This window comes from Lontra canadensis, unplaced genomic scaffold, assembly GCF_010015895.1.
Source record: "Lontra canadensis isolate GAN:19392208 unplaced genomic scaffold, GSC_riverotter_1.0 scaffold55, whole genome shotgun sequence".
Lineage (NCBI taxonomy): Eukaryota > Metazoa > Chordata > Mammalia > Carnivora > Mustelidae > Lontra > Lontra canadensis.
In genome coordinates, this window is record NW_022631049.1 from 4829046 (window position 1) to 4854768 (window position 25723).

A 25723-nucleotide genomic window follows, 5' to 3' on the forward strand; every position below is an offset into this window, starting at 1 on the left:
GAAACATGGTAGCGTTGTGTTGTTGCGGGATTATGTGTGTGTCTGTGTGTGTGTTGGGAGCAAGGAGGAGGTGGATGGTGGCAGTGGAGGCTGCAGGTGAGGACCAGATCCTGAAAGAATCTCCCAGACAATGGATAACCACTGAAAAGTTGGAAGCAGTCGAGTGACATGGTGAGGTTTATATTGTGATGGCGGTGGACTGGAGAGATTGGAGGGGGCTGAAATTGAAGGTCAAGAGGGCTCGGTCGGGGAACTGTTGTCATAGAGAAGTTGTAAAGGGCCTAAAGCAAGCGTATAAGTAGAGAAGGAGAGGAAAGGACGGCATTTGAGACTCACTTAGCAGGTAAATTTGAAGCCCCTTGGCATTTGTGTCCGTATGTGGAGTGTGAGAGAGGGGAAGGGATCTAGGATAGCTTTGCGATTTAGGGGGTTTGTTGTGTTGTTGTTTGAGAAAAGTACAGCAGGAGGGCGAGCAGTGCGTGGATGGAAGCTGAGGGGAGTTACACTTTTGATGTATGAACTTCAGAGTTCATACTTTGAAGTATGGAGGTTATAGGACCTAGACGTGGAAAGCTGGAGATGAAGATTGGTAATTACCAGTGTGGGAGGAAGGCAGGAGACAAAGAACAGTGCTGGAATTCCAGGTGGTACAAGGGAATCATGGGGGAATCAGTGCGCTCTCTTGCGATGGTGCAGGTTGGAACTAGCGGGTTGAGGAGAGCATGAAGTAGAAGGAAGTTGAGATGATAACTGTAGACAGTGATTGCATGAACAGTGGTGGAATCTTCATTAGAATAAAATCCTATCATTTCCCTCTTGCGGAAAGTATATCTTGTTGCACTGGCTGTTCGATAGTATTACTCTCATACTTTGTCCTTATGACTTATTGGTTTCAAAGTCTGCCCCATTCCCAGTCTGTGGTTAAATTCCTATATACCTGAATTCGTAGAATATGTGATTTTTCCAGAAGTAATGTAGTTTTAAAATAAAATATTTTGGACAGTTTTTTCTTCTTTTCTCTTGAAGTCTTTCCTTGAGTCCTAATTTGTTTCTTGGCCATGGTTAGCTTTGTTTTTCCTACTCTCAAATTACACCCTGTCATTTGGTTATCTAAGTGTTTTATCTTTTATACATCCTTTGACTTAACCGGAAGTCACAGCTCTGACTCGCCTCTTAATAGAAAAATATGGTTTTGTAGAAAATTATGAAGTTGCAATTAAAGGTCTCAGAGTCTGCCTACACAGATTTTTGGGAGTGCTTTATTAACTTCACTACATACTTTATTGGCTGAAGGACAAAGAGTTTCTTTTCATAAGATAACTATCTAAAAGTAGCCTTAGGAATGATAACTACGGGGGAGGGGGAATATGAAATTTCCATTTTTCATTTTCTGGTATTTGATAAGGAATGTAACCATAAATCCTGGCCAGAATTTGCCTTGGAGGTGACTCTTCAGACTCAAAGGTGATAAGAACTGACTCATGTGGTGGTGGGGGTGGGGGGGTAGGTGATGTGGTGGAGATGGGCTGTTTACACTATTCAGAGTATACATAATGGAAGAGAATTGAGTGGTATCTGGGAAAGGCATCTAGGAACTGAAATTATTGGCAAATTTTGAGGATAGGATAAGTCTAAAAGATAGGACTTGAGATTTAAATTAGGAGGTAAAGAATTCTTGGTACTTAGAAAAGAATTTAAGGTTATGATGATAAAGATAGCAAAAGACATTTTTTTGAATGAGATTAGGAAGAATTCCCTGCTCAAGGTTAGGAGTAGATTGTTACCATTTGTAATTTATCAGAGGGTAGAGAAACCGGCAGGCATGTTGTCCTTTCCTTAATGACTGTAAACAGTAGTACTGCTCTTCTTTGATTAATGCTCCCTAATATTCATTTAGCATCTTAGGGTGTCTGTAGATTGGTTTTATAGGGTCTGTGGATCCTCTGATGTTGACTGCAGAATTTTGAGTGTTTTGTGTATTTTTGTGGCAGAAGAGCCATAGCTTTTTTTTTTTTTTAAGATTTTATTTATTTATTTATTTGACAGAGAGAGAGAGAGAGAGAGAGAGCGCACAAGTAGACAGAGAGGCAGGCAGAGAGAGGGGGAAGCAGGCTCACCGCCGAGCAGAGAACCCGATGCGGGGCTCGATCCCAGGACCCTGAGATCATGACCTGAGCCGAAGGCGGAGGCTTAACCCACTGAGCCACCCAGGTGCCCCGAGCCATAGCTTTTGATGGAATATTCAAAGATGTATCTGATCCAGAATGGTTTAAGCTTGATTTTACCACACATGCAGCTCTGCTAGATGCTGCTTTCTTGGAAGATAGAAGATAGATTGGAAAGGAGCAGCATCTTCCTATTTATGGCAATAACTAAAGAATGAAATTGTTAGAATGATTTCACGAGTCTGGGCCTCTGGTTTTCTCTGTTGGAAGGTTTCCTCTAGTAGTGAATTCAATTTCTTAAATATGTGTCTGACTCTAGATTTTCTGTTTCATCTTGTGTCAGTTTTGGTAGGCTGTTATAATAGTTTCACAGTTTACAGTTTGTCCTCAAATACTCAAATACAAATCCATAGAGCTTCTTCTCAAAGGTGTGTACCAAGAGAAGATCTCGAGCACCTGTACAACTTCTGTGGTTAAGAAGCATAATTACCTCCCGTAGTTACGGCATAGGAGTTAATTCAGTCTTCACACCAACCCTGTGAGGTAGATAGTGGCATTATGTATATTACAGATGATTTAAAGGAAGTCGAGAGAAGTTAAGAAACTTGCCTGGAGCTACTTACCACGGTAACTGGCAGAGGTGATTTGATCTGGGCTTTCTGGCTCCAGAGCCAATACTCTTGACTGCTGTGCCTCATGCTTTCCTGGAATCATTCTTTACGATGGGAATGAGGAGTAAAACCCAAAGATTGGACTCCTTCCTCTATACTGTGTTCTTTTTGTTGAGTTCTCCTAAATAAACAGGTAGTAAGGCTTTTGGTTAGCTTTCCCCTGGATCTTGCTGCTTCTGACAAGGCCAGACCAAATAGTAGGCTTCAGGATTAAATGTTCCTTTTTGCTTAAGAAACAGCTTCCCTTTCACTGTCTCCCCTCACCACTTCCCTACTTTGCCTTTGTGTTATTCTTGAAGTAAGAGTGCTTCTTCACCTTGTTGGCCTGCTCCGCCACTCCTTCCCGGTCTGTGAGAGTGAATGGTCTTGGGGTGGGGGTGGAGAGGAGCTCAGGAGGAGGCCTGGGTAGTTCGAAACTCTCCTCTGTTCCACCCAAACTTCGGTTCCTGAGATGATCCTCTCTCCCAAGTTCATGTGCCACCCCCTCCCCACCCCCATGTCTTCTCTCTGTCCCACCATTGGAAGCAGGCAGGCTTTACCAGCAGCCAAAGCACATCCTTATGTTGCTTGCTTAGCTTGAATTTAGAGCGAGGGAGTTAGATGATTTGAACATCCTTCCATCTCCAGAATGGCCTCTCATCCTGGGAAGCACTTACATATGTACAGCCTACTTTTTGTTGTCCTTCCCCAGGTGAGTGGTGTAGATGGACAGACCTGGGCCCCGTCCTACTACTTAGCTGGGATCTTAGACGAGTCTTCACCTTTTTAAGCTTCTTAGCCCCCTGTGACTTTATAAGGTTGTTGTGATGTTATTATCGCTATCATTAGTCATAGTACTACCTCTACCACCCCTGCTAGACTTGCCTTTTTCTTTAGATGGGTTAATCAGGTTTCCTGGTTACGAGGAAAGACTTGATAGCCTGAAAGCTTTTCTGTTTTTGTTTTTGTTTTTGTCTCTTTAAGGTAACTTCCCATATTTTTTTTCTCAGACTGTTGACTTAAAATTTTAGTTCTCTGTGGGAAATTTCATTTTCAAGTCTTTTTTTCCTTTTTTTTGGGAGGACCCTGTAAATCTGCCTGTGCCTGTGTGTGTGTAATTATATATACATGTGTATATATACCATCCTTAGTTTACCTAAATAAAAATTTTCCTGATATACTTACATATTCATGTCGATATTAATAATTTACCATTTCTCTCATGCAAACATTCTCTCTTAAGGACTCTGACAGGGATTTTAATGTGTTTGGTTTTAATTTAAATGTGCTAAGGAGTGGGTTTTTACTCAGGAAGCAACTGAGCTACTCATGATTGCTATTTGCTTCTTTTACAAGCTGTAGTCCTTCTGGCTTAACTGCTTTACAGATTGTTCAGAGTCTTCAATATACTTAAAATTGTTTGACAGCTGCGACTTGTCTAGCACTGATGTATCCAATACGATCATCTCACTCTAAGGAGAATGCGCCCCCTCTTTCCCTCTCCCCTGAAGCTGGCAGCACAGTTTTGCAGGATGAGTTACAGTACTGCATCCAAGTTTTGGTTTCTCTTTTCTCCTACCTTTTAGTTGAACCTCAAAACTGAAATATGGCTAGAGGGGTAAGGAATACTTCTGGGAAAATCTACTAAGAAAAATGTATGATCAAATGATTGGGTAATACTGCCTGTGGTTTATATATATAAGTGGGTCTTGGCTAATTCTAGCACTTGCTGTTAGGTTATGTAGTTCATTCAGGTGTCTCTCTACCGAGGACAGAAATAAGACGGGGAGAGATTTATTACTTGATTCTCTAAGGAGGAAGCTGGTTATACCACTGTGATGCCTATGAGCAGGAAAAGCTGGAGAAAATGAGTGTCCTCAGTGTGGAATTCTCAGAGACGGTAATGCCTGAGGCAAGAATTTGGCAAGAAAACAACGAGCAGGTCATTTCCAGGAGGTCGTTGGCTTCTGACCAATATTAAAAGCCAAACTTGATCTGTAGATGAAAACAAGAAGAAATACGCTGTCCAGAGACTTCTGCAGAGGAAGTTGTCTCTGTAAAGTGAGGATAAGATAAGGGACTTCTAGAGTTAAAATGCAGTTGCAGTGATGAATAGAGAAAGGTGGGGGTTGGCTGAGTCGTCAAGGGAAAACTAGAAAGACCAGAGCCCAAGGCAGCCACAGGTCCTGGGCAAGGAGAAGTAGTGCCAGGAGGGCAAGGGGTGACACAGTGGGGAGAGGATGTTCTGGAATAAAAGTAGGACTAGGACTGGTTATAACTATTTGGTAAGTTGGAGAGCAAGTTTATCTTTTAATACAACGGATAGGCAAGCTATATTGGGGAATGTAATGTTTCTTTGAGTCTTCACAAATGTAGATAACAAACAGGGAGTGGGGGCAGGGCAGATAGTGTTAGCTACTGAATGAGGTGTTTTGAAATACTGTGGAATTTCCCTTCCTAAAGAATTTAAGGCCTTTATGAAAATAGGGTAGGACACTCTGGAATAATGGAGGCCTCTTCCTCTTATGGGACTTTTGGCCTTTTCTCTACAGAAGTTAGAAAAATGTATTGAGTTTAGGCAACAGGGAGGGTACTGGAAAATTGAGTTTGTAATTCTGCTGCCATCAGGTAGAAACTGGGGAATCTGTTGTGCCCTGTTCTGGAAAGTAAGAGTAGTTATTTGAGGGGTTAAAAAAAATCAGAAGGCAATTATCTTTAAATCTGCATTTAAAATGGAAGCTAACCCGGATAGTGGGTAGTTCCTGTCCCTAGAGCCCTTTCTTGGGTTCTTTCTGAGGCACTTCCACCTGCACTCCAGCCTCCCCTCTAAGATGAGGCCAGCATAACTCTCAGGTCCTTGAGGGAGGGTTGACTGTCTTGCCCTCCCTTGGAGTGCTGTGTCTCATTCAATTGGTTATGAAGCTGTAAAGGGTAAAGAGGGATGTTAATCTGTGATCATATTTAATGCAGGTGTGTTTTTGTTTTTGTAGCTCTCAAGCTAGCCTAAGGTTTGTTTTACTAATGAAGGGTCACAGAGACAGAGACACATATAGAGTAAGGGACTGTGACAGTTTGGGCGGTTTCCTGTTTATTTTTAGTGATTTCAAATAAGGACACATACTCAATTGCCGGAAATGAACATCAGAAGCCCCAAGTGCATTGTGTGTTTTTTAAACTCAGTATTTAACAGGTTTAATTTTTCTTTTCGTGTTAGCTGATTTTGAATCATAAAGTGATCAAAGCAGATGGTAGAATATATGTGTCCTCAAAAAGCCCCATGTTTTTACTGTTTTATCAGCTTGTGCACTTTGGCTCTTCCAGAAATCACTTTATTTAGCAGTTTTAGTACCTTCCTAGGATTGAAGACCCAAAGTCCCTGCACAACGAAATGTGGCAAAAATCCGGAATCGCATAGCCAGCCGCCGTGTGGGGCATGCGAGCTTTCACTGCAAACACTAGCAAGGACAAGGGCCTGCTCTGTATTTATATACAGGAAGCACTATGACTATTGCAGTGTTTACATGTCTATTTTTGGATTCTAAGATTTAATATCAACAATCTTCACTTTTGGATTCACTGCTACATTTCCAATTTTGGAGACAGTGTAATATAGTTATCTCTGTATGTGAAATACCAATTCCCTGTGACTCGAGAGAATTAATTTAACGTTACTATCAAATTTCAGCAGGTAAAAAGTTGCTTTTTTGTTTTGAGCAAAGTTAAGTCTTGCCATAGCAGCCTAATGGGAGTGGAAGGGTTCATGGTTAGGATTTGTGACTAATAAGGGGGAGAGGTGGGGATAGGTCTAGATTACAGAGACGTTGGACTTAATCTTATAGACAGTATCAGGGAGCTGCTAAGGTTTTTGAACAGGAGATGAAATGTAAGTGATATTCTTATTTTTCTTTCTCTAGCCCCCACCTAGAAAGTCTGTACCCTTCCGTCAGCTCCTTTAAGGAGGTTTAGGCTGACAGGTTTTACTCAGGATAGCTGATGGCAGAGAGGGCTGTTGTCCTAATCTAGTCAGATGGTGGCAAAGGAAGAGGAAATGGAAAAGGATATATAAAAGAACTGCCCATCTCTTAAGTTTTTCTCCTTTGCTCATCAAAGAAAATTTAAAACCAGAGGACAAAAAATTATATATAGTTTCATTATTTAAATGTAGTCATTGTTCACATTTTAGCCAATTTCCATCTAGCCTGTTGTTTAAAATGAGGCTTTCCCTTAAACTAAAAAAAAAAAAAAAAAAGGGAAAAACAATCCAGATGTATTTAACATGCAACAGAGATTTTAAGAACGGGGCTTAGGCAGTGAATGGTCACTGAATTTAATAATTCTCTGTACTCGTATAGCCATAACCCCAGGATTAGAAGATTGCCATCACTCAGGAAAATCGCCTTGTGCTCCTTTCTTTCCTCCTCCTCCTTCTTCTTCTTCTTCTTCTTTTTCTTTTTTTTAAGATTGTATTTATTTTTAAGAGAGAGAGAGGGTGAGAGAGAGCATGAGAGGGGAGAAGATCAGAGAGAGAAGCAGACTCCCCATGGAGCTGGGAGCCTGATATGGGACTTGATCCCGGGACTCTGGGATCGTGACCTGAGCTGAAGGCAGTCGCTTAACCAACTGAGCCACCCAGGCACCCTCCTTTTTCTCCTTGTTAAACACTTTCCCCCAGTCTTACAATATAAAAAATTATATCATACTGAGCTTACTATATATATATTATTTTTATTACTTAGCACATATAATTATATGATTTTAATTAAAAAAATTTTCTTTAGCATGGTGATATAAACATGCTTTCATGTAATTAAGTAAATTTAAAAAACATCATTCTAATGGCCACTGAATATTCTGTTATGGGGATATATGATTGTTTACTTAACTGTTTTGGGACATTTAAACTGTTTCCAAATTTCCACTCTTAAAAATAACACCACCAATAGCATCAAAGAGCCATTGTGAAGGCATAAGTAAAATGACTTAAAGCTGATACAGGAGAGGAAGAGTTAAAGAAAATTCTAAAGACTTAGAATGAGGAAGGTGAGACGAGAATTCTAGAGGGAAGTGGAGGTCAATGAGGATGAGATTGATTTTGACTAGATTGAATTTGAGATCTAGGGAGATGTCACAACTGCTCTGTATATAACTGGAAAAAGTGAAATTCAGGACATCCTCCTGCCCTGGAAATAGAAGTCCTAGTAGAAGAGGGCACAGCAGCGATTATTGAGAGAAGAGCATCGCACCATGGATTCAGTTTTGCACTACCTTGACTTCTGATGCTGACTTTCTTTGGGTAAGGATTTGTGTTGTTCATTGGGTGAAACGATGACTTTCAGGCATTCGTCTGACTTCTGTATTTATGATCTTAAGATCCAGAATGTGCTTTACTTTCTCTTTGCTTCACACTAAGACCTATTAATGTGATTGGTGTTAATTCTGAGAAAGAAAACTTGTGGTGGTGATACCCCTTTACTTTGGCTAAAGTTAGAGCAGCTGCCATTTGGTTTTCTTATGGTTCTACTGGATTCTTTCCTACTAAAAGGGATTGACATGTTTGCATAAGAAAATTAAATTACTTGAATTAATAGAAGTTACTGGAGAATGGAAGATGTAATTTAATAGGAAATAATTGCTAACTTTTGAGTAAATAGGGGGAATTGAACACATGCATATATTTACCTCCTTTACCTCCTGAAATCAGACAAAAATTACTGAAAAGAAATAAAACCCAGAAGAAGTAAACAAAATGGAGAGGAGGTCTCAGAATCAGCATTTTGGAAACTAGAAAGCGAATGAACTGGTGGTCACTATGTTGGCAGATGAGAAAAAGCTGAAGCCATAAGCAGCCGTAGGGAGTGTCTGGAAGTAGCCAACTCACACCACATTAACTGTGGGAAGGCTCAGAAAGATGCCTTTCAAACAAGTTAGGGTGCATGGAGGCAAAAAGAGACTTGGTGAAAAGTCTGTGTAAGAAGTAGCTAGAATCCTGATACCCCCTGCCCACCCCCAAAAAAAACCAGACTCTAAAAGACTGCAGGTTGACTCTCTGTAGAGGCTATGCTGGAGGGAATCTGGTTCGGGGACATTAGGCACTGCCGTGAGCAGTGGGTACCTTTCTGAAAGTAGTGGAGGACGTTGACGTTGAACGGGAAGATCCTCAACCCTCATGCCACTCAGCTCTCAGATCCCTTGTGCCTCTAATCGTGAGATGGATGGGTAATTCTTTAGAGAATCAGACAAGCCCAGAAGAAACACCTAAAGGCACCAATTAAAGGAGAGTTCTTAGGGGGATGTTGGGAAGGAAATAGGCCAGCCAGTCTCACCCCAGACAAGCCCACTCCTTGGTGACTCTGTGGCACCGTCTCATCCAGAGCTTCCATTTTAAATATGCCTGGATATGCAACTGTGATTAGGGCACAGATTTTCTTGGTTTGAATTCTCTCTTTTGACACTCTCCTGACATTAATACTGTTAATTAGTTTTGTATGATTTTGAACTTTGTATAAAATGTAAATGGAGGGGACTCGACTCACAAGTCTTCCTCTTTCCCTTGCATCTTCACCCCCGCACCCCATCTCTTTTCCTGCCCTGTGGCAATCTCTCCCCACTCTGATGGGCACGCGGTAGGTCAAAGAGAGTAGACAAAAGACCGAGTACTTTTTTTTTTTTTTAAAGATTTTATTTATTTATTTGACAGAGAGAGATCACAAGTAGGCAGAGAAGCAGGCAGAGAGAGAGAGAGAGAGAGGAGGAAGCAGGCTCCCTGCACAGCAGAGAGCCCAATGCGGGGCTTGATCCCAGGACCCTAAGATCATGACCCGAGCTGAAGGCAGAGGCTTAACCCACTGAGCCACCCAGGCACCCCATGACCGAGTACTTTCTTTCACACATTTTTTCTTCCTTTTTGCTCCTTATAACTAAATGTTGATGTATTCCTCAAAACTACCTTGTATTTACTTTGATTTGTGTTCAAATTCTATTGCTTCTCTGTTCTTGAGCTCTCATGGATAGATTCCTTTCTTCCATACAGTCGTCAGTGCTCTAGCCCTTCTAGAAACTGTGTATCTAAAGGGATCAAATTATTTTCAGAAACAATCAGTGTATGTTAAGTACAGTTATACCGAGGGATGGTAACAATGATCAGCTAAGCCAACAGAAGCAGCAGCAGTAATAACAATGAAAACAGATTCATTTTAGTCTCTAGAAATCTGAACAGTGGCCATACCTAGTAGATTCTGAAAGAAATACTTGCTAAAGGAAATATAAATAAAAATGACATCTTTGTGAGTTAGGGAATTAGTACATGTCCAAGATGTCTATTACTTTCATCTTATCTTTTTTAAAAAAACTGTGTTATGTTAGTCACCATAAAATACATCATCAGTTTTTGATGCAGTGTTCCAGTAATCTTATCTGTTTCATATTTGAAAATTCTAGTTGGGCAATATGTTTTTGAACTTCCTTTTTTGTTTGATTTTCCCTTTCTCCAACTGACTATTAAGCTGCTTTTATCATTTTAAGATATCATTTTTTTTTTAAAGAATAAAAATAGGTTTTATTCTGAAAGGGTAAGCTGCCTGCAAATATTCTTATGATCTTAATCCAAATGAACTTGTATATACAAAGAATGTTAATACAGTGAATACATACACCAGTGTAATAATACAAGCATTTTTCCCCCCAATCCTTACACTTCTCTGAAAACTAGTTTTCGTGAGCGTGGGCAAACCCTTGTCTTTCTTCCGTAGCTGTAGTTGTTTGTCCCCAAGGGCAAGGGATCCCTGACTTCTCAGCCTAAATGAAGTCTTTCTCCTAGTACTTTGCAGTTGGAATTCAAAGGTATTGGTCATTTTCACTGGTTCTTCAGTGACGGACACATCAAGTTGAGAGGACTCAGTTGACCATGAATCAAAAAAGTGGAGACAATCAATTTCACGATTCTTAGAAGCCAAGTTCTTCAGCTCTTGCAGGTGCTTGTATAAGTTCCTTTCCACCTCCAAAGCAATCACGATAGCTTCCCGGTCAGTTCCCCAGTACTCTGCATCAGGCCTCTTAGTCACCGGAAGGCAGACTCTACTTTGACGGTCTTTTAGATATTTTATGAACTGCTTTGCATGTTCTCGCTTCACCACTGCTTGGTCTTGGAAAAAGGGCATATAAACAGGCGCATCAGAATCTTCCCTCTGCCTTATTTCAGAAATTAGTTTTCACAGAATAGTTGCTATGGCCTAGGAAGCCCTGGTGATAAAGATTGAAGGTATGACCATGAGTGTAACAATAATAAAGTTGAAATCTTGGACTTTAGAAATATTTTACATCCTCTTCTAGATTTCTGGATGTTGTAAAACAAATCTAACAGCTGTCACAAGTGCATATTTCTTAGTCACATGTAAACAGTGGATGCTGTCTTTGGTTCTGGTTCACTGACTGTGAACTTCGTGAACTTTGTCCGCAGAAGTGGTTTTATGATAAAAATGTGGACACACTGGTGGAGTGGCCTGACCACACCTATGTGTCACGGTGTTTTAGTCCCTCTTGTGTTGCTGAGACCTCTACTTGTGGCAAACAACAGCTTTGAGATTATTTTGGCTCAGAATCATGTTTAACTCAAGTGAACGTGTTTGTAATAATAACTTCTGGAAATTCTTGCTGAACTTTTTAATTATATTGATAATGTTACATAGTAGTGACAGTTACATATTTAATATCTTACAGAATAAAGGTAGACTGCAGTGGGTGGCTCATAATATAGGACAGTGTCATACTGATTTAATTAAATTTCTCCTTTTTAGATTTAGCTAAGGACATGTCTTTATGTTAGAATAAGGGATTTTAATGGTTTCACAAGTTCAGATAACTTTTAAACAGCTCTGTTAATTCACATAGATGGTGAGGTTTAAAAAGACTTTATATCTGGTCTGAAGTTAAAACTACAGTAAACACTATGGTAATTAAAAGACATGGTTTGGCTCTAGAAACAAATAACTGATTGAACAAATTGCCAGTGAATTAAATTAAGTGCTAATTGAAAGTTTTAAATTGTGCCATTTGTTTCCTAATCAAAGTCCCAGCTTGAAAGATAATGTATCTGCTCTGATTCTAAGTTTCTTTTCTTTTTTTTTAAAATTATTTTTATTAACATATAATGTACCATTTGCCCCAGGGCTGATTCTAAGTTTCTTGAGCATAATTACAAATGCTTTGGGATTTTTCTCCTTGATTTTATTTATCAATAATTATTAATAATTACTCTAAAAGGGGCTGAGAGTCGGGTTTGAAAGGTTCTTTATCACTGGGACTGTTAAGAAATCTTAAATTTGGTGTTACCAGAGGTAACTTGACCATTATATGTGTGTTTATTACTTATTTTATGTTCTAAACATAAATAGCAAGGTATCTAGGCAAATTCTGTTTGAATTTTAGTTCTTATTGTTAGAGTTTGAATATTAATACAAATTCTGATATGTTTTGAAATAGTCTTCTCTGTTCAAATGTCTGATTTCAAGATTTAAAGTAACTTTTGCTTACTTTAATATGTTTTATCGTATTGCATTTTTTTGGGCCAGCACAAAATACTGTGAGAATAATGCATGATGATACAGTTTCAACATTGCATTTGCTGGGTCCTCCTTCTGGTTCTAAATGCTTGATTAAATAATTTTGTTTCTTTTCAGTACATGGTGGATTATAGAATGAACGAATGAATTAATGAACTTGATGAAAAAACTGAGGGATGTTATTAAAATTATTACTTGCTTGGGATCTTAATACAAATAGTGCTAGAGGAATAATGGTACTTTCAAATTTGCTTAGATGTTTTCTATTTAACATCATTCATATCTCTTTTTGTTAGAATATTTACTTTGTGGGTGTAATCTCAAAATTCATTTTACAGCTGTGATGTCATTTTTATATTTATAGTCAATATATTTGCAGTGTTGCATAATTGTATAAAATTATAGTGTCACAGGTAACAGAGGGAGAAATGTTCTCAAGGTCAACTAGTTCATGCTGTTATCCAGGAAAAGATGATACCTACTCATCTAGAAAGTAGTATTGTAAAACACAGAGAAGATGACTTAAGTTGCTTGTACTGTAGTTAAAAGTGTTTTCCTGAGAACATAATATGCCTGATTGAAAGTATTTATTAGTAGTAGTAGTAGTTGTTAATAACTCATTATATTTTCTTACCTTCTGTTTTGTTCATTGCTAATCTTGGCATATATTTAGTGAATAGTTACTAGGCGCTAGCCACATTCTGTTCTTTTATAACGTGCCAGTCATTTTCCTTACACAACAGCAAAATATCAACCAAAATGTAAAATTAGTAGTTTCTATGAAGATAAACAGATTGGGGAAAGGGAGTAACTTGCAGTTACTTGCAGTTAACTTAAATAAATATTTAAAAATATTAATAGCTGTGGAGTGCCTGGGTAGTGGCTCAGTTGGTTAAGTGTCTGACTTCGGCTCAGGTCATGATCTTAGGATCCTGGGATTGAGCCCCAGGTTGGGCTGCCCACTCAGCGGGGAGTTTGATTGTTTGGCTCCCCCTCACTTTCTCTCTGCCTTGCCCCCTGCTTGTATGTTTGAGCTCACTTTCTCTCTCTCTCAAGTAAATAAACGAAATCTTTAAAAAATATATTAATAGTTGTATTTTGTATTATAAGTCAGAAAATAGTAACTTGTTTGTTTAGTGAAAACCTGATTAAAATATGCGTGAACACTCCTTCCTCTTTACTTATGGGGCCACATACTTGGGATCCTCTAAGTCGTCTTTTGACATTTGGCCAAGACTTTGAATTTTTTTTATTTATTTATTTATTTATTTATTTTGCACCGTAGTTCACAGTAATCGGCGGTAAACCAAAGAGCTGAAAAATAAAAGAGCAGCTGCTCCCTCAAAGCAAGTAGCTGTTGGGTTCAAGGCCTTGCCTGTGACAACAGCGCTACAGTTCCGCATCACAACTGAGTTGTAACCAGAAGAGGTTCTTAGTATTAGTGTCAGAACTGTCAGTTTTAGCAAATAAAAATATAGGGCACCTAGTTAAATTTGAATTTGAGATAAGTAATGTGTAATTTTTTTTTTTAGTCTTAACTATGGCCCATGCAAGATGCAGGACATACTTGAACTAAAAATTATTTATGTGAAATTCAGATTTAATTGTTGTCCTGTATTTTATCTGGCGACCCTTGTTATTCCTGTTTTTTTGTTTTTTTTTGTTTTGTTTTGTTTTTTTTTTTAATGTGAAGGTGCTAGGCATTCAGAATTTAGTAAGGTGTTCTTGAGGAGCTCAAAATTCAATTGTGGGAGGGGGGGAATGGAGCAGAAGGGATGTGGAGAATAGGAACACCAGAGAGGAAATTGGCAGTGATCAAGATGTTTGAAGAGAAGTTCTGGACGAGACAGTGGGGATGAAGAGAAGTTCTGGACGAGACAGTGGGGATGAAGGGAGTGTTATGTTTTTTATGTTAATGCTGAGCAAGGTCACTGTAGCTCTGAATGCTCACAGGTAGGAAGACCGTCTGGGAGTGCTTCTGAGGGCCACTGGCAGGCCAGTAACATAGAAGGGTGGTGATGGGAAAAGGAGAGATGAGAAAACAGGAGGGTAAAAACTGATGAAAAGAAATGTGGTGGGGGAATCATAAGAGAAGGAAAGAGAGACGAAATAGGTCCATGCATGGTGTTTGTGGATGGCATGGAGGTGGAGTGCCAGAGAGGGGACCCTGAGATCCCTCTGTACATATCATGGTGCTGTGTTATCTTGAAAAATTCACAAGCTCTTTGAACTTTTCTTATTCGTATGAGGAGGGTGTTGGATGAGAGAGTCTCTAACATGATCTGATTCTAGAAGGAACCCAGTGGAATCCCTAATCCTACATTTCTGCCTGTGAGGAGGGGTTATTTAGATTTTAATACCTTTTCCTCCTGTCCCCTCAGACTCGCTTTCTGTCCTTAGAGCCACTTTCTGGAGGCCACCCCAGGGCCTTCAAACCTTTAGTTTGATTCCAGCATTCCTGTGTTTATTACAATGCCTTTGGAATGAAAATGAATCAGACTACCTCAAAGACACTTATTTCTTAAACTTCTTTTTCTTTGCATTGATACCAGTGTAGAAGAAAATAAAACAGTTGGAAAATAAACCCTTGTAATTTACTTAAAAATTTTCTTTTGTTCATTTTGGATAATCCATTCCTGAATGAATAAAATTGACAGTTTAGGACTAGAGCCTCATATATTTAAATATATTATAGAGACAGTTTTCGTGACTTTAGGAATACTTCGGTGCATTTTAATCTAGCTGCGTAGACTCTGCAGAACTGCTCTGTAGTGAGGACGGATGCTAGTGGTTACTACTTGGAGTCATGATGTATTTGCATAAGGATACAGCTGCTGTCACCAACTTAATAATGTTACCTATTTAATAATCCCTTTAAAACTTGGGCTGTAGTGGTGCCTGGGTGGCTCAGTTGGTTAAGTGTCTGCGTTCAGCTCATGTCATGATTCTGGGTTCTGGGTTCTGGGACTGAACCCTGTGTTGGGTTCCCTGCTCAGTGGGGAAGCCTGTGTCTTCTCCTCCCTGTGCCCCTCCCTGCCTGTGCTCCTCTCTCTCTCTCAAATAAATAAATAAAAGCTTAGAAAATAAAACCTGGACTATACATCAGAAGTGGCTGCCACTGATAAAGATTTAAGGGAAGCAAATGTACCATTTTGGATAGTGGTTTTTAGGCCGTTTTTAGATCTTGGGAATCTTTCAAAAGTCTGACCAAAGCAACTGGATTGTTTCCCCAGTTGGACTCACCATACAAAATTATTGCAGAAAAGTCAGGGAATTTGGAGGACTGCCTCACCCAGCTCCCCCATCCATGGATAGCTCAAGTTTTAAATTAATGATTTAACTGTACAGTTAAACTGGTCCATTCATTGAATCTTTCAACCATTCATTCATGAGCTAGGCTCTAGGTATTGTAGGAAGCCATGATTTTTAACTCTTTCCTGACAGTAATAATCTTATTCAAACAAATTCAAAAGCCCATTTTCATATTGAAATTAAGGGCATAACTTACATGCTGTATGTCTCTAACTTAGGCTTTTTATAGATTTTGGACTTATTTTGTATGCCCCAAGAGATAACAGCAACTACTAGTTTATCATCCATATTCCTCTTGCTTTACTACAGCTTTTAAAAATTTCCTTTTAGGGTGCCTGGGTGGCTCAGTGGGTTAAGCTGCTGCCTTCGGCTCAGGTCATGATCTCAGGGTCCTGGGATCGAGTCCCGCATCGGGCTCTCTGCTCAGCAGGGAGCCTGCTTCCCTCTCTCTCTCTCTCTCTCTGCCTGCCTGTCTGTCTACTTGTGATCTCTCTCTGTCAAATCAATAAATAAAATCTTAAAAAAAAAATTTCCTTTTAGCTATCCACTTTCATCCCTTATAGTTATAGTCATATCATTTTCTGTTGTCTTTCCCCCTAAATCTTTAGTCATAAACATTTCTTTGTGCTACCATATAGCCATCATCTTTTTTTTTTTTTTTAAGATTTTATTTATTTATTTGATAGAGAGGGTGAGAGAAAGAGGGCTAGCAGGAGGGTGCGGTAGAGGGAGAAGCAGACTCTCCGCTGAGCAGAGAGCCTGATGCGGGTCTTGATCCTAGGACCCTGAGATCATGACCTGAGCCGAAGGCAGACGCTTAACTGACGGAGCCACCCAGGTGCCCTAGCCATCATTTTTAATGTTGCACAGTATTCTGCTAAGTTGGTGTACCTCTTAAATATTGGACAAAGGGGTTATTTCCAGTTTTACACTTTTTGGAGAATGTTGAAGATGACTGCCTTAAGTAGTTTTTTCAGACTTGTCTTGGATGTTTTTTTAGAACAGATTCTTAAGAATGGGAGCAAAGATTCATTCATTTGGTGACATTTTTATTAAGTACCTTGTATGTCCCTGATGCTTCAAAAGCTTGGCCATTTCCATGACACTTGATATGCTTTGACAGTCTTTCCAAATTTGCTAGAGAACTACTTAACCGATTGTCAGCTCTTCATTGTCTAGCCCAATAGATCTGTGCTTCTTCATAACTCCTCTGGTGAATATTTAGAAGTAAGCTAAATTAAGCATTATAAGGAAGGCACATCTGAAGAAATGGCAGTGTGTGGCTGAGTGAGAAGTGCATGCCTTTGGAACTAGTTGCTGTCCACACATAATTTACACAACTTGACATTTTTTTGATATGATAATCGAGAGATGAAGTTTTGACCAAATCAAAGGTTTAGATCACTCACTATTCAAACATCTTAAGTTAAATAACTTAGATCAATTTAAATCACTCAGAACACTTTAACTTGAAATTTTTAAAAAGCCAAACCAAAATACACAGTTTTGTAAATATGTCCAAATTTTTATTTTGTGAACGTTTATTGGATGCCTTGTATTTGCTAGGAAAACAAATGTGAATGTGACCTTGCATATTCTTGGTTAGTAGGGAGAGACAGGCAAATATGTCAACAAATAATTGCTACAGCACATGGTGGGCTCTGTAAGAGGGTTTATATGACCAGGAATATCAGGGAGCAGAAGTTTCCATGTCCTTTTATCCGGATTTCTTACTACACAGGAGCACCCCCTCCCTTTTTTTTTTAACTTTCATGGTTTACTTTTACATCTTGGTAGAGGAAAGAAAATTGTTACAGAGTAAGGTAGATACAAATGGTTTAGTTGGAATGAAAACTCAGTTTTGAAATATATGTATAGTTTCAAAAGTAAGTAACCAAAAGACTTCCGCCCTTTTGATTCCAGTGTGGCTGGCTGGTTGAAGAGAAGTCATGGGTTGATGGTTTTCTGAAAAGTCACTAGTTTCTTTGTAAACGGGATTTCTGATAATCATTGGAAGGGACGAAAATAACATAATAGACCTGTGCAGGCTGTCATTGGCCATGGCAAAAGCATTCTAATGTAATGATTTTTTTCTTGTTTCCCAGTTGTCTAAGCTAAAGTAGAGCAAGAGAAGTGGCCTGCCAACTCTTCTACAACACTGTGGTAGAGTCTGACAGTCTGGGTTTAGTTGTAACTGCTGGTTACCATGTGTAACCTCAGATCTTAACAACACCTGTGCTTCCATTTCCTCAAGGGTAAATTGGAAATCATGATGGTATCCCCTTCATAGGGCTGTAGAATCCAATAGATACTGCTCTGTGCACATCTTAGTCAACCACACAGTAGCATTTACTGCTGTTGACCTCTTTGTTGTTCTTCATATACTCTTCCCTCTTAGCTGCTGAGACCCCAAACTCTAGTTCTTTTCTTCTCCTACCTTCTATTCTTTTTCATTTGTGTTGTTTGGTTGTTCTTTTTCTCTCTGGTTTCTAAATGTTGGATGCCTACGGGGTCCTTTCCGTTCTTCCAGTTTACTCCTTTCCAAGGTGATCCATTGGGCTCATGGCTTTAAAAATCATCTATATGCCAAGGAGTCCTTGTCTCTAATCCAGACATGTACAGCTCTAAGGTCCAGATTTATATGTCTGATGACCTCCTGGATATTGCTTCTTTAGCACATTCCTTACTGGATCTCTGGATTCTCCCCCCTCTACTACCCCAAACTAGTAAACAAAGAAAGTTTTCCCATTCCCACCCATCTCCATCTTGGGTAAATGGCCTATGTCTGTGACTCATCCTTGATTCTTTCCTTTTCTTTATCCCACGTATCCAGGCCATCAGCAGGTATTAGTTCCAGAGTAGATTTGGAATCAGTCTACTTCTGTCTCCTCTGCATCATTCCAGTCTAAGCCATCAACATTGCTTGCCACCTCCATAGGCTTCTAACTTGTCTCTTCCCTTCTGTTCAATACAGAGAGAGCTACCAGAATGATTTTTTTTTTTTAAAGGAAAGAGAAAATCCTGTGACATTTCTGTTTAAGATCAACTGATGGCTTCCTATGACACTTAAAATCAAATTTCTCCTTTCCATAGCTTACATATCTGGGCTCAGTTTCTATAGTAAGAAAATTAGGGTATTTGTGAATTTAACTAAAGTATTAGCTCCTGGAGGACACAGACTTTTTTCTGCTTTGTTCACTGTTATTTTCCCAGTGTCTGAAATAGTGTATGAATATAATGAGCATTTAATGAATATTAGTTAGATGGATAAACACATACAGATTATGTGGTACCCCAGAAGCCTTTCTGCTTTCCTCTTTCAGAGCAGCATATCATACTTTGTATTTTCTGCGTTATGTGGAAAGTCCAGCAAAGGCTTCTGGTTCAGTCTCCTTTCTTTTCCCTTCTTGCTTTCTATACATTTACCCCCCTGCTACCCCTCCTGTTTTATTCTTCGCTACCTCTTCCCTCCTGTTTTATTCTTCGTATCTGAGGATGTATTTGGGTCATTGGGAGAGGATAGATGACTAAGTAGGACGAGAAACAGAATAGAAATTGAGAAGGAACCCTGAGAATAGTAGCAACCACATTTTCAAAAGAAACATTTTCTGCAGAAATCTTGGAATATATGCAGAAATAGTAGCATAGAATAATAAGTCCTCATCTCTTCATTGCCCAGTTTCAGTGGTTAAATCAACTCCGAGCCATTCTTTGAGCAACCAGCATTTAATCTGGAAATTGCCAATAGTAAAGAAATAACTAATTAGCTTATAGAGATTTGTATCACAGATACATCTTATCCTGGGCATCATTACTACTTTTTTTTTTAAGTTTATTTATAAGTAATCTCTGTACCCAGTATGTGGCTTGAACTCACAACCCCCAGATCAAGGGTTGCATGCTTTTGTGACTGAGCCTGTCAGGCACCCTGGTTTTTTATAAACCCACTGAGAACAGATGAGGTATGATTTCAAGGGTGTTAGGTTCGGAAATAATCTTTTCTGATTTGCTTTCTGTAAATGTCTGACGTTTTACCATTAGTTCAACCTGTAAATTTGCAAATTGTGAATAAACCTGAAAAGGGAAATACACAAAGCCCATTAGCGGTTATTTATATCTTCGTGTAAATTGGTTAATTAGAAGCACACTTGACCAGTAAGTAACCAAGAGCAGGCTTTGATGGGAGGTCTAAAGTCACAGGGGCCTGGGATGGGGATGGCCATATAAGGACAAGGAGTATTGTTCAGGCAGGCAGGAGGTGCAGCTCTGCCGCTCTCCGGCTTTGTCTAGAGGTGGTCCAGACCACGAGGGCCGTAGAAAGAGGTTCCTGTTCCATTTTGGTGGTGTTGCTGTTATTTGTCGTTGGGGTTCCCTTCGGCTGGCTGTAAACCTTGTATACGGCTGCCCAGGAGGTGCTCCCATTTAACTCTGCTGCTTGTTTATTTTTAGGTATCTTGCAATATATTCAGAACTCTCCCTCCTAGTGACAGCAATGAATTTGATCCAGAAGAAGACGAACCTACCCTTGAGGCATCGTGGCCACACTTACAGGTACTTTGAACTACCATTTGTTATAAAAGAAAGCTCCATTAACTCATTAGCTAATTAGCATGGGAATTTCTTGAAGGCCTTTATTCACCCAGAAATCAAATTAGAGTACATTAATGGAAAGCTGGAGAATGCTGTGTTCCTCTCTCTCTTGGTAATTAGGATGCCAAAAGAATAAAATAATAAGTTGTGGTATAATGCTTTAGTGTGGTTCCTCCCAGGTTGTGGGTCAAGCCAGAAGTTCTTGCTCTTTGATGAGAGCTTCTGTGTGATCCTGCCTGCTAGAGCTTTCAACAGGAACTGAGCTATATTCACATTAATATTAGTTGGATGTGATTAGGTCATAGAGTTTATATCTCATTTTCATCAGCAGGTTCCCTGGGGATTGAATGCCTGTCTTCCTGATAGCCACAGATGTGCTTCTGTAGCCTGCAAGGGCAAAAGCAAATTGCAATAGTTACTTCATAGTGTTGTAAGGCAGAGCAACAACTGATAGAAAGCTTATGTGAAGGACAGTTTTGTTCTCTTGCATTGGGAAAGCCATGTTTTCCAGTCATACGCATGTGCCAGGACAGGTCAAGGGATGGCCATCCCTGTATCTCCTGTGCCAGGACCAGGCCCATCTGGACTGTATTTACTTACCCATACCAGTCATTTTCCGTCTTCCCTTCCTGGTGGCTTGCGCTGCAGGCCAACATTTCCAAAGGAATAGAACAAGGAAATGTGAATGTAATGCTCCCCCAAGCTATCTTTCCATTGAGTTAGAATGTCCTCGGAGGCTGGATGACAACCAGCCAGGAGGGAAGGCGTGGTAGAGAAGGGCTAAAACCTTGTACACTTTCAGCCAGAGGCAGAAGCCATTGTATCTTTGAAGTGTGCTCATGGCTACTTGTTGACTTTGAGAAGAGCAGAAAACTGCTGCGGGAGGTGAGGCCTAAAGGGTGTCTTAAAGTTTCTTTCTTCCCCACTTCAGAATTTTTGACATCAGTTTGCAAATTTCCCTGTCCTGCTTTGGTAGCTCAAGGTTGCTACAGATATACATGTATGCCGTTTCCCCTAGTTATGGAGAGAGCTTTCTGGGCCTCCATTTCCTCAGCTCTTACTCGGGTGTGTTATACATATGTATTCCTGCTGCCAATGCCAAGACTGAGTAAATAAGTTAAAATGCTGTGGCTGATTTCTATTTTAACTGCTTGATTTTTTTTTTTAAAGGTGTCAGACATACTATCTGCAATCTAAGAAATTTTAAGAAAATTATTTGTGCTTTTCATGGTGTATCCCAGATTGACAAAAATTAAAATTAAAAAAATCATTCTTTTGAATAGGTGGACTTCTTGTCATGTCTTATTCCTAATATTTGGCACGAGTTCCTAAAGTGCAGTGTAGTCTGGAAGAAATTTAAAGACCAAAACAAATAAGATAATCTCTTCAGGAAAGTCCCACATCTCATGGTTGGAAAAGATAGGAAGAAAGCTTCAACTTCTCTACATCCCAGAGACAGTAGACTACTCTTGTCATTTGCAAGAGCTTTTTGAATGCTCTAAATCATGATCATCAGAGATATAAATTTCCCCTAAAGCCCAGTAAAGTTGAACTGAGTATTTCAGTGAATCCTTCCTAAGCTTAATAACTCTGTAAAATACAGACTAAATTAATTTCTAAAGTTATGAAACTAAATTCTGTCACCAAAAATCTCTAGCTTACATTGTGTCATTCCTACAGGAGCATTAACTGTTAATTCACCTGAAACTGTAAAACCAAAGCGACAATGAGGAGCGATGATGAGACCTTTACCCTTATGATGTAAAGTCACAAAGTGTATTCCAAAACGGGCTGGCTTCATCTGTGTTGACACCCTGTTCAAGCCTATAAGCCTCTGATCCCTGCTTTAGCTTAGGGGAAAATATGACTTAGACTGGATCAGGTAAAGGAAACCTACTTTTAAAATTCACAAATTAACCTTCATTTGTAATAAAGGTCAAGTCAGTAGGCACACTGTTGTCTTCAACTGTTCCTTTCTGGAGGTCTTTGTGCTCAAGATTCCTGTGTTTCTCTTATGTATTCTAACTCTACAAATTGGTCACCTTTCCATTTTCACTGGTAGGTGGTTTAATACTGATAAGAGCACTCACTGAGCATTCAAGAAATCTTATCTGTTCATGACAGGTCATTCATGTGATAGTGAGTTATTACTAAATTTAACATTTTACTTTTTAATTGATCCAGCAATATTTTTCTGACCAAAACAGAGCACTTTCTCTGACCTTTCCACTTTTTATTTACTCCAGCATTAGCAGGGGCTGCTTCTTCTGGATCACATTTTTATAAGGAAGCACAGCGTTTATTACCAGATACCTGATAATAGTACGCAACAAGAAAATTGCATTGAGATGTGGTTATTGGGCGATGGGGGCAACGAGCCTGGCCAATTGACTGTTTTGCACGCTTCTGATCTGGTTTAAATTTGTGGCCCATACGAAACTACAATAGTGGATCCAAATAATGGATCTTTGGAGATATTTAAAAATAGCAAAAAGTTTGGTGGCCCAAACTTTTGTTTGGTGTGTCTGACTCTTGATTTCGGCTCAGGTCATGATCTCAGGGTCATGAGATCAAGCCCTGAGCCCTGTGTCTTGGGCTCTGTGCTCAGAGGGAAGTCTGCTGGAGATCCTCTCTCTCCCTCTGCCCCTCCCCTTACTTGCTTGCTCTCTCTCTCTCAAATACATACATAAACTTGAAGAAAAATAGAAAAAAATTTAAATCCACAGATTTTTAGTTTAAATACTGTGTGTGTGTTATTTGATCTTTTATCTGTCTTGGTATCTTTTAAACTGGTATTGCATAGTTACTATGGTTTTTTGTGTGTGTGTTTTTTGTATTTGGGTCTGTAATTCTAGTAGAATATGATTTTGCAGGACTTCCATTTACAATCAGGGGATTGTTTTGAGTGCTTTACACTTGAGACTGAAAAACAGAAATGCTAAAAAGTCTTTTTAACTCATGTTCCTTGGAGCATTCACTTAATGTGATTTTGAACAGTGAAATTATTCTCTCAGTCCTTAGTCTTTCTTTCCCTTTAGAAATTCAAGGGAGATTTTTGATTCTGAGGTAAAAATCTGTCTCATAAGTGTAGAGAAGATTTATGCTTATTAATAAATGTGTCTAAAGTGTTTCCACCAAACTCTTTTAAACTGTATCTGCTTTCAAGGGACCAGAGGGGAGCACTTTGCCGGTCCCGCTAGAAAGCCCTGCCAGCCCACAAGTCAGGCCTGCAAGATGAGAATCTTTCCACTTTGTGTGAATTAAACCCCTTTTATGGGTTGTTTGAATAAGGCTGACATTCTATTTATAAAAGAAAGAGTTGAAAAATTAGTGTATTGAAGAAAGAACTATTTTCTAGAGGGTGTTGGGGGCTCAGTCATATTATTATGTGTAGAAATATAGCTTGATGATGTTCAGATCATTGGACAAGAAGTTTTTCAAATTCAGAGTTTCAAAGAGAAAAACGATATTTTTATTTTTTTTACTTTAAAGTAAAATCCTAATGTGAATACCTAATTTAAGTGTTAAGTTAGAGTCTAAAGTCTTGTAAGGTTACTGTATGATATGTTTAGATTAGTGGTAACAGCAGACCCTTGGGGGACCCTGAGCCCTGATTTTTCAGGCCTGCAAAGTCAAAACTAGTTTCATAATATTACTGTGCTATTTGCTGTTTTCACTGTGTTGACCTTGGAATGGATAGTTGTAAAAGCATTGGTGGTTGAAATTGCTGCTGCCTTAGCACAAATCAAGATGGTTGTGGCAAATTGGCTTTGTAATCATATTCTTTACTGCCGTGGGCTGACAATTAAAAAAAAAAAAAACGCAATTTCATTTAAAAATGTTCTTGGAAAAGCAATAAAAATTATGAAATTAAATATTAAATCTTGACCTATGAATACACAATTTAAAACATACTCTTTGTAACAAAGAGGGAAATGGAAGTATGCCCAAAGCCCAGTGACTACATACTGAAGTTTATCAATTTGTCTTGTGCTAAAGCATTTATGTGATTGTTTGAGCTACCAGCTAAACTAGCAGGTTTTTCATGAAGTATTTTTACTGGAAGGAATGTCTGGCAAACTAGTTCTGTCTTGGGTATTTGGTGGGTGTTTTCTTGAAAATAGACAAAACAACTGATAAAATTAGAGCATTCAAGCAAAATTTAGAATTGTAATTTTGGAAAACTCTTACTTTCTGCTGTCACCTTGAACGTTATCATTTATCAAAACTTCGACTTTTTGATAAAATTGGAGATTTTAAGGAATAGGACTTTGGATACTATATAATAAAACTTGTCAGCATTTGAAAAATCTGTATAACTCGGTGAACCAGTATTTTCCAGTTGGCCAGTGAATGATGTTAGGAAACCATGCATGGGTAAAAATCCTTTAGAAATTCAAGACAGTTGGAATTGAGTGTTTACAGAGTATGAAAAATTCATTGATTTTGGCTTCAGATGCTGCATTGCAACTTCTGTTTAAGAAACTCAAGTTTTGGTGTAGTATCAAAGAAGAATTTTCACAATTATGTGAAAAGACTATGAAAATACTCATCCTTTTTCATACTGTTAGATCTGCATGAGGCTTGATTTCTTTATATACTTCCACCAAAACAGTATATTGTAACGGATTGAATATGGAAGCAGACAATAATCTGTTTTCTAATACTCAAAGAGATTTTTCAAAAATAAGAAAAATAATGCTTCTTAGTAATTCTTTTTGGAAAATAAAGTTATTTCCCACAAAAATAAAGTTATTTCCCACATTAACATATGTTAATATGTAATATATTTTATTGCTTTAAAATGAAATAGTAAGTATGTATTTTAAATTTTCTCAGGCTGTGTTTCTGACTTTACATATGTAAAAATATATATATTTTTATGTATATATGTTATATATACAAAAGGTTTGGAATCTTCAACAATTTTTAAATGTAAAGGAACAAGACTGAAAGGTTTGAGAACACTGTTTTTAGGCAAAAGTGATAATGGTGTTGTGTGTTAGTCACTGTGCATAGTGCTTTATATATATTATCACATTTAATCTTAGGGATTGTCATTCCCTGTTATTCAGGTGAAGAAACAGTCTTAGAGAAATGAACTTGCCTGGGGTTACACAGTTAGTAAGGGACAGAGCTAGACTTCCAACCCAGTGCCTGTCTGTTTCTTGTTAAAAGTTCTCTTTTTAACAAGATGGGATTGGGAGGGAGACAAACCATAAGAGAATCTCACAAACAAACTGAGGGTTGTGGCGGCAGGGAGGGACAGGGGTGTGGGGTTATGGACATTGGGGAGGGTATGTGCTATGGTGAGTGCTGTGAAGTATAAACCTGGTGATTCGATTTGTAGACCTGTACCCCTGGGGCTAGTAATACATTATATGTTAATTTAAAAAAAGATTAATCAATTACCTAAAAAAAAAAGTTCTGTTTTTTATATACTGTTCTA

At 38.8% G+C, this 25723-nt stretch overlaps 1 protein-coding gene across 3 annotated transcripts in view; it reads left to right on the plus strand.

Annotated features, from left to right (window-relative positions):
- Positions 1 to 25723, plus strand: part of PPP2R5E (protein phosphatase 2 regulatory subunit B'epsilon) — a 143491-nt gene that overhangs the window by 80348 nt on the left and 37420 nt on the right. For all 3 annotated transcript variants that reach the window (XM_032875239.1, XM_032875240.1, XM_032875238.1), the window contains exon 4: positions 20134 to 20235. In XM_032875239.1, coding sequence (XP_032731130.1) covers positions 20134 to 20235 — 102 coding nt within the window. The remainder of the gene's footprint in view (positions 1 to 20133; positions 20236 to 25723) is intronic.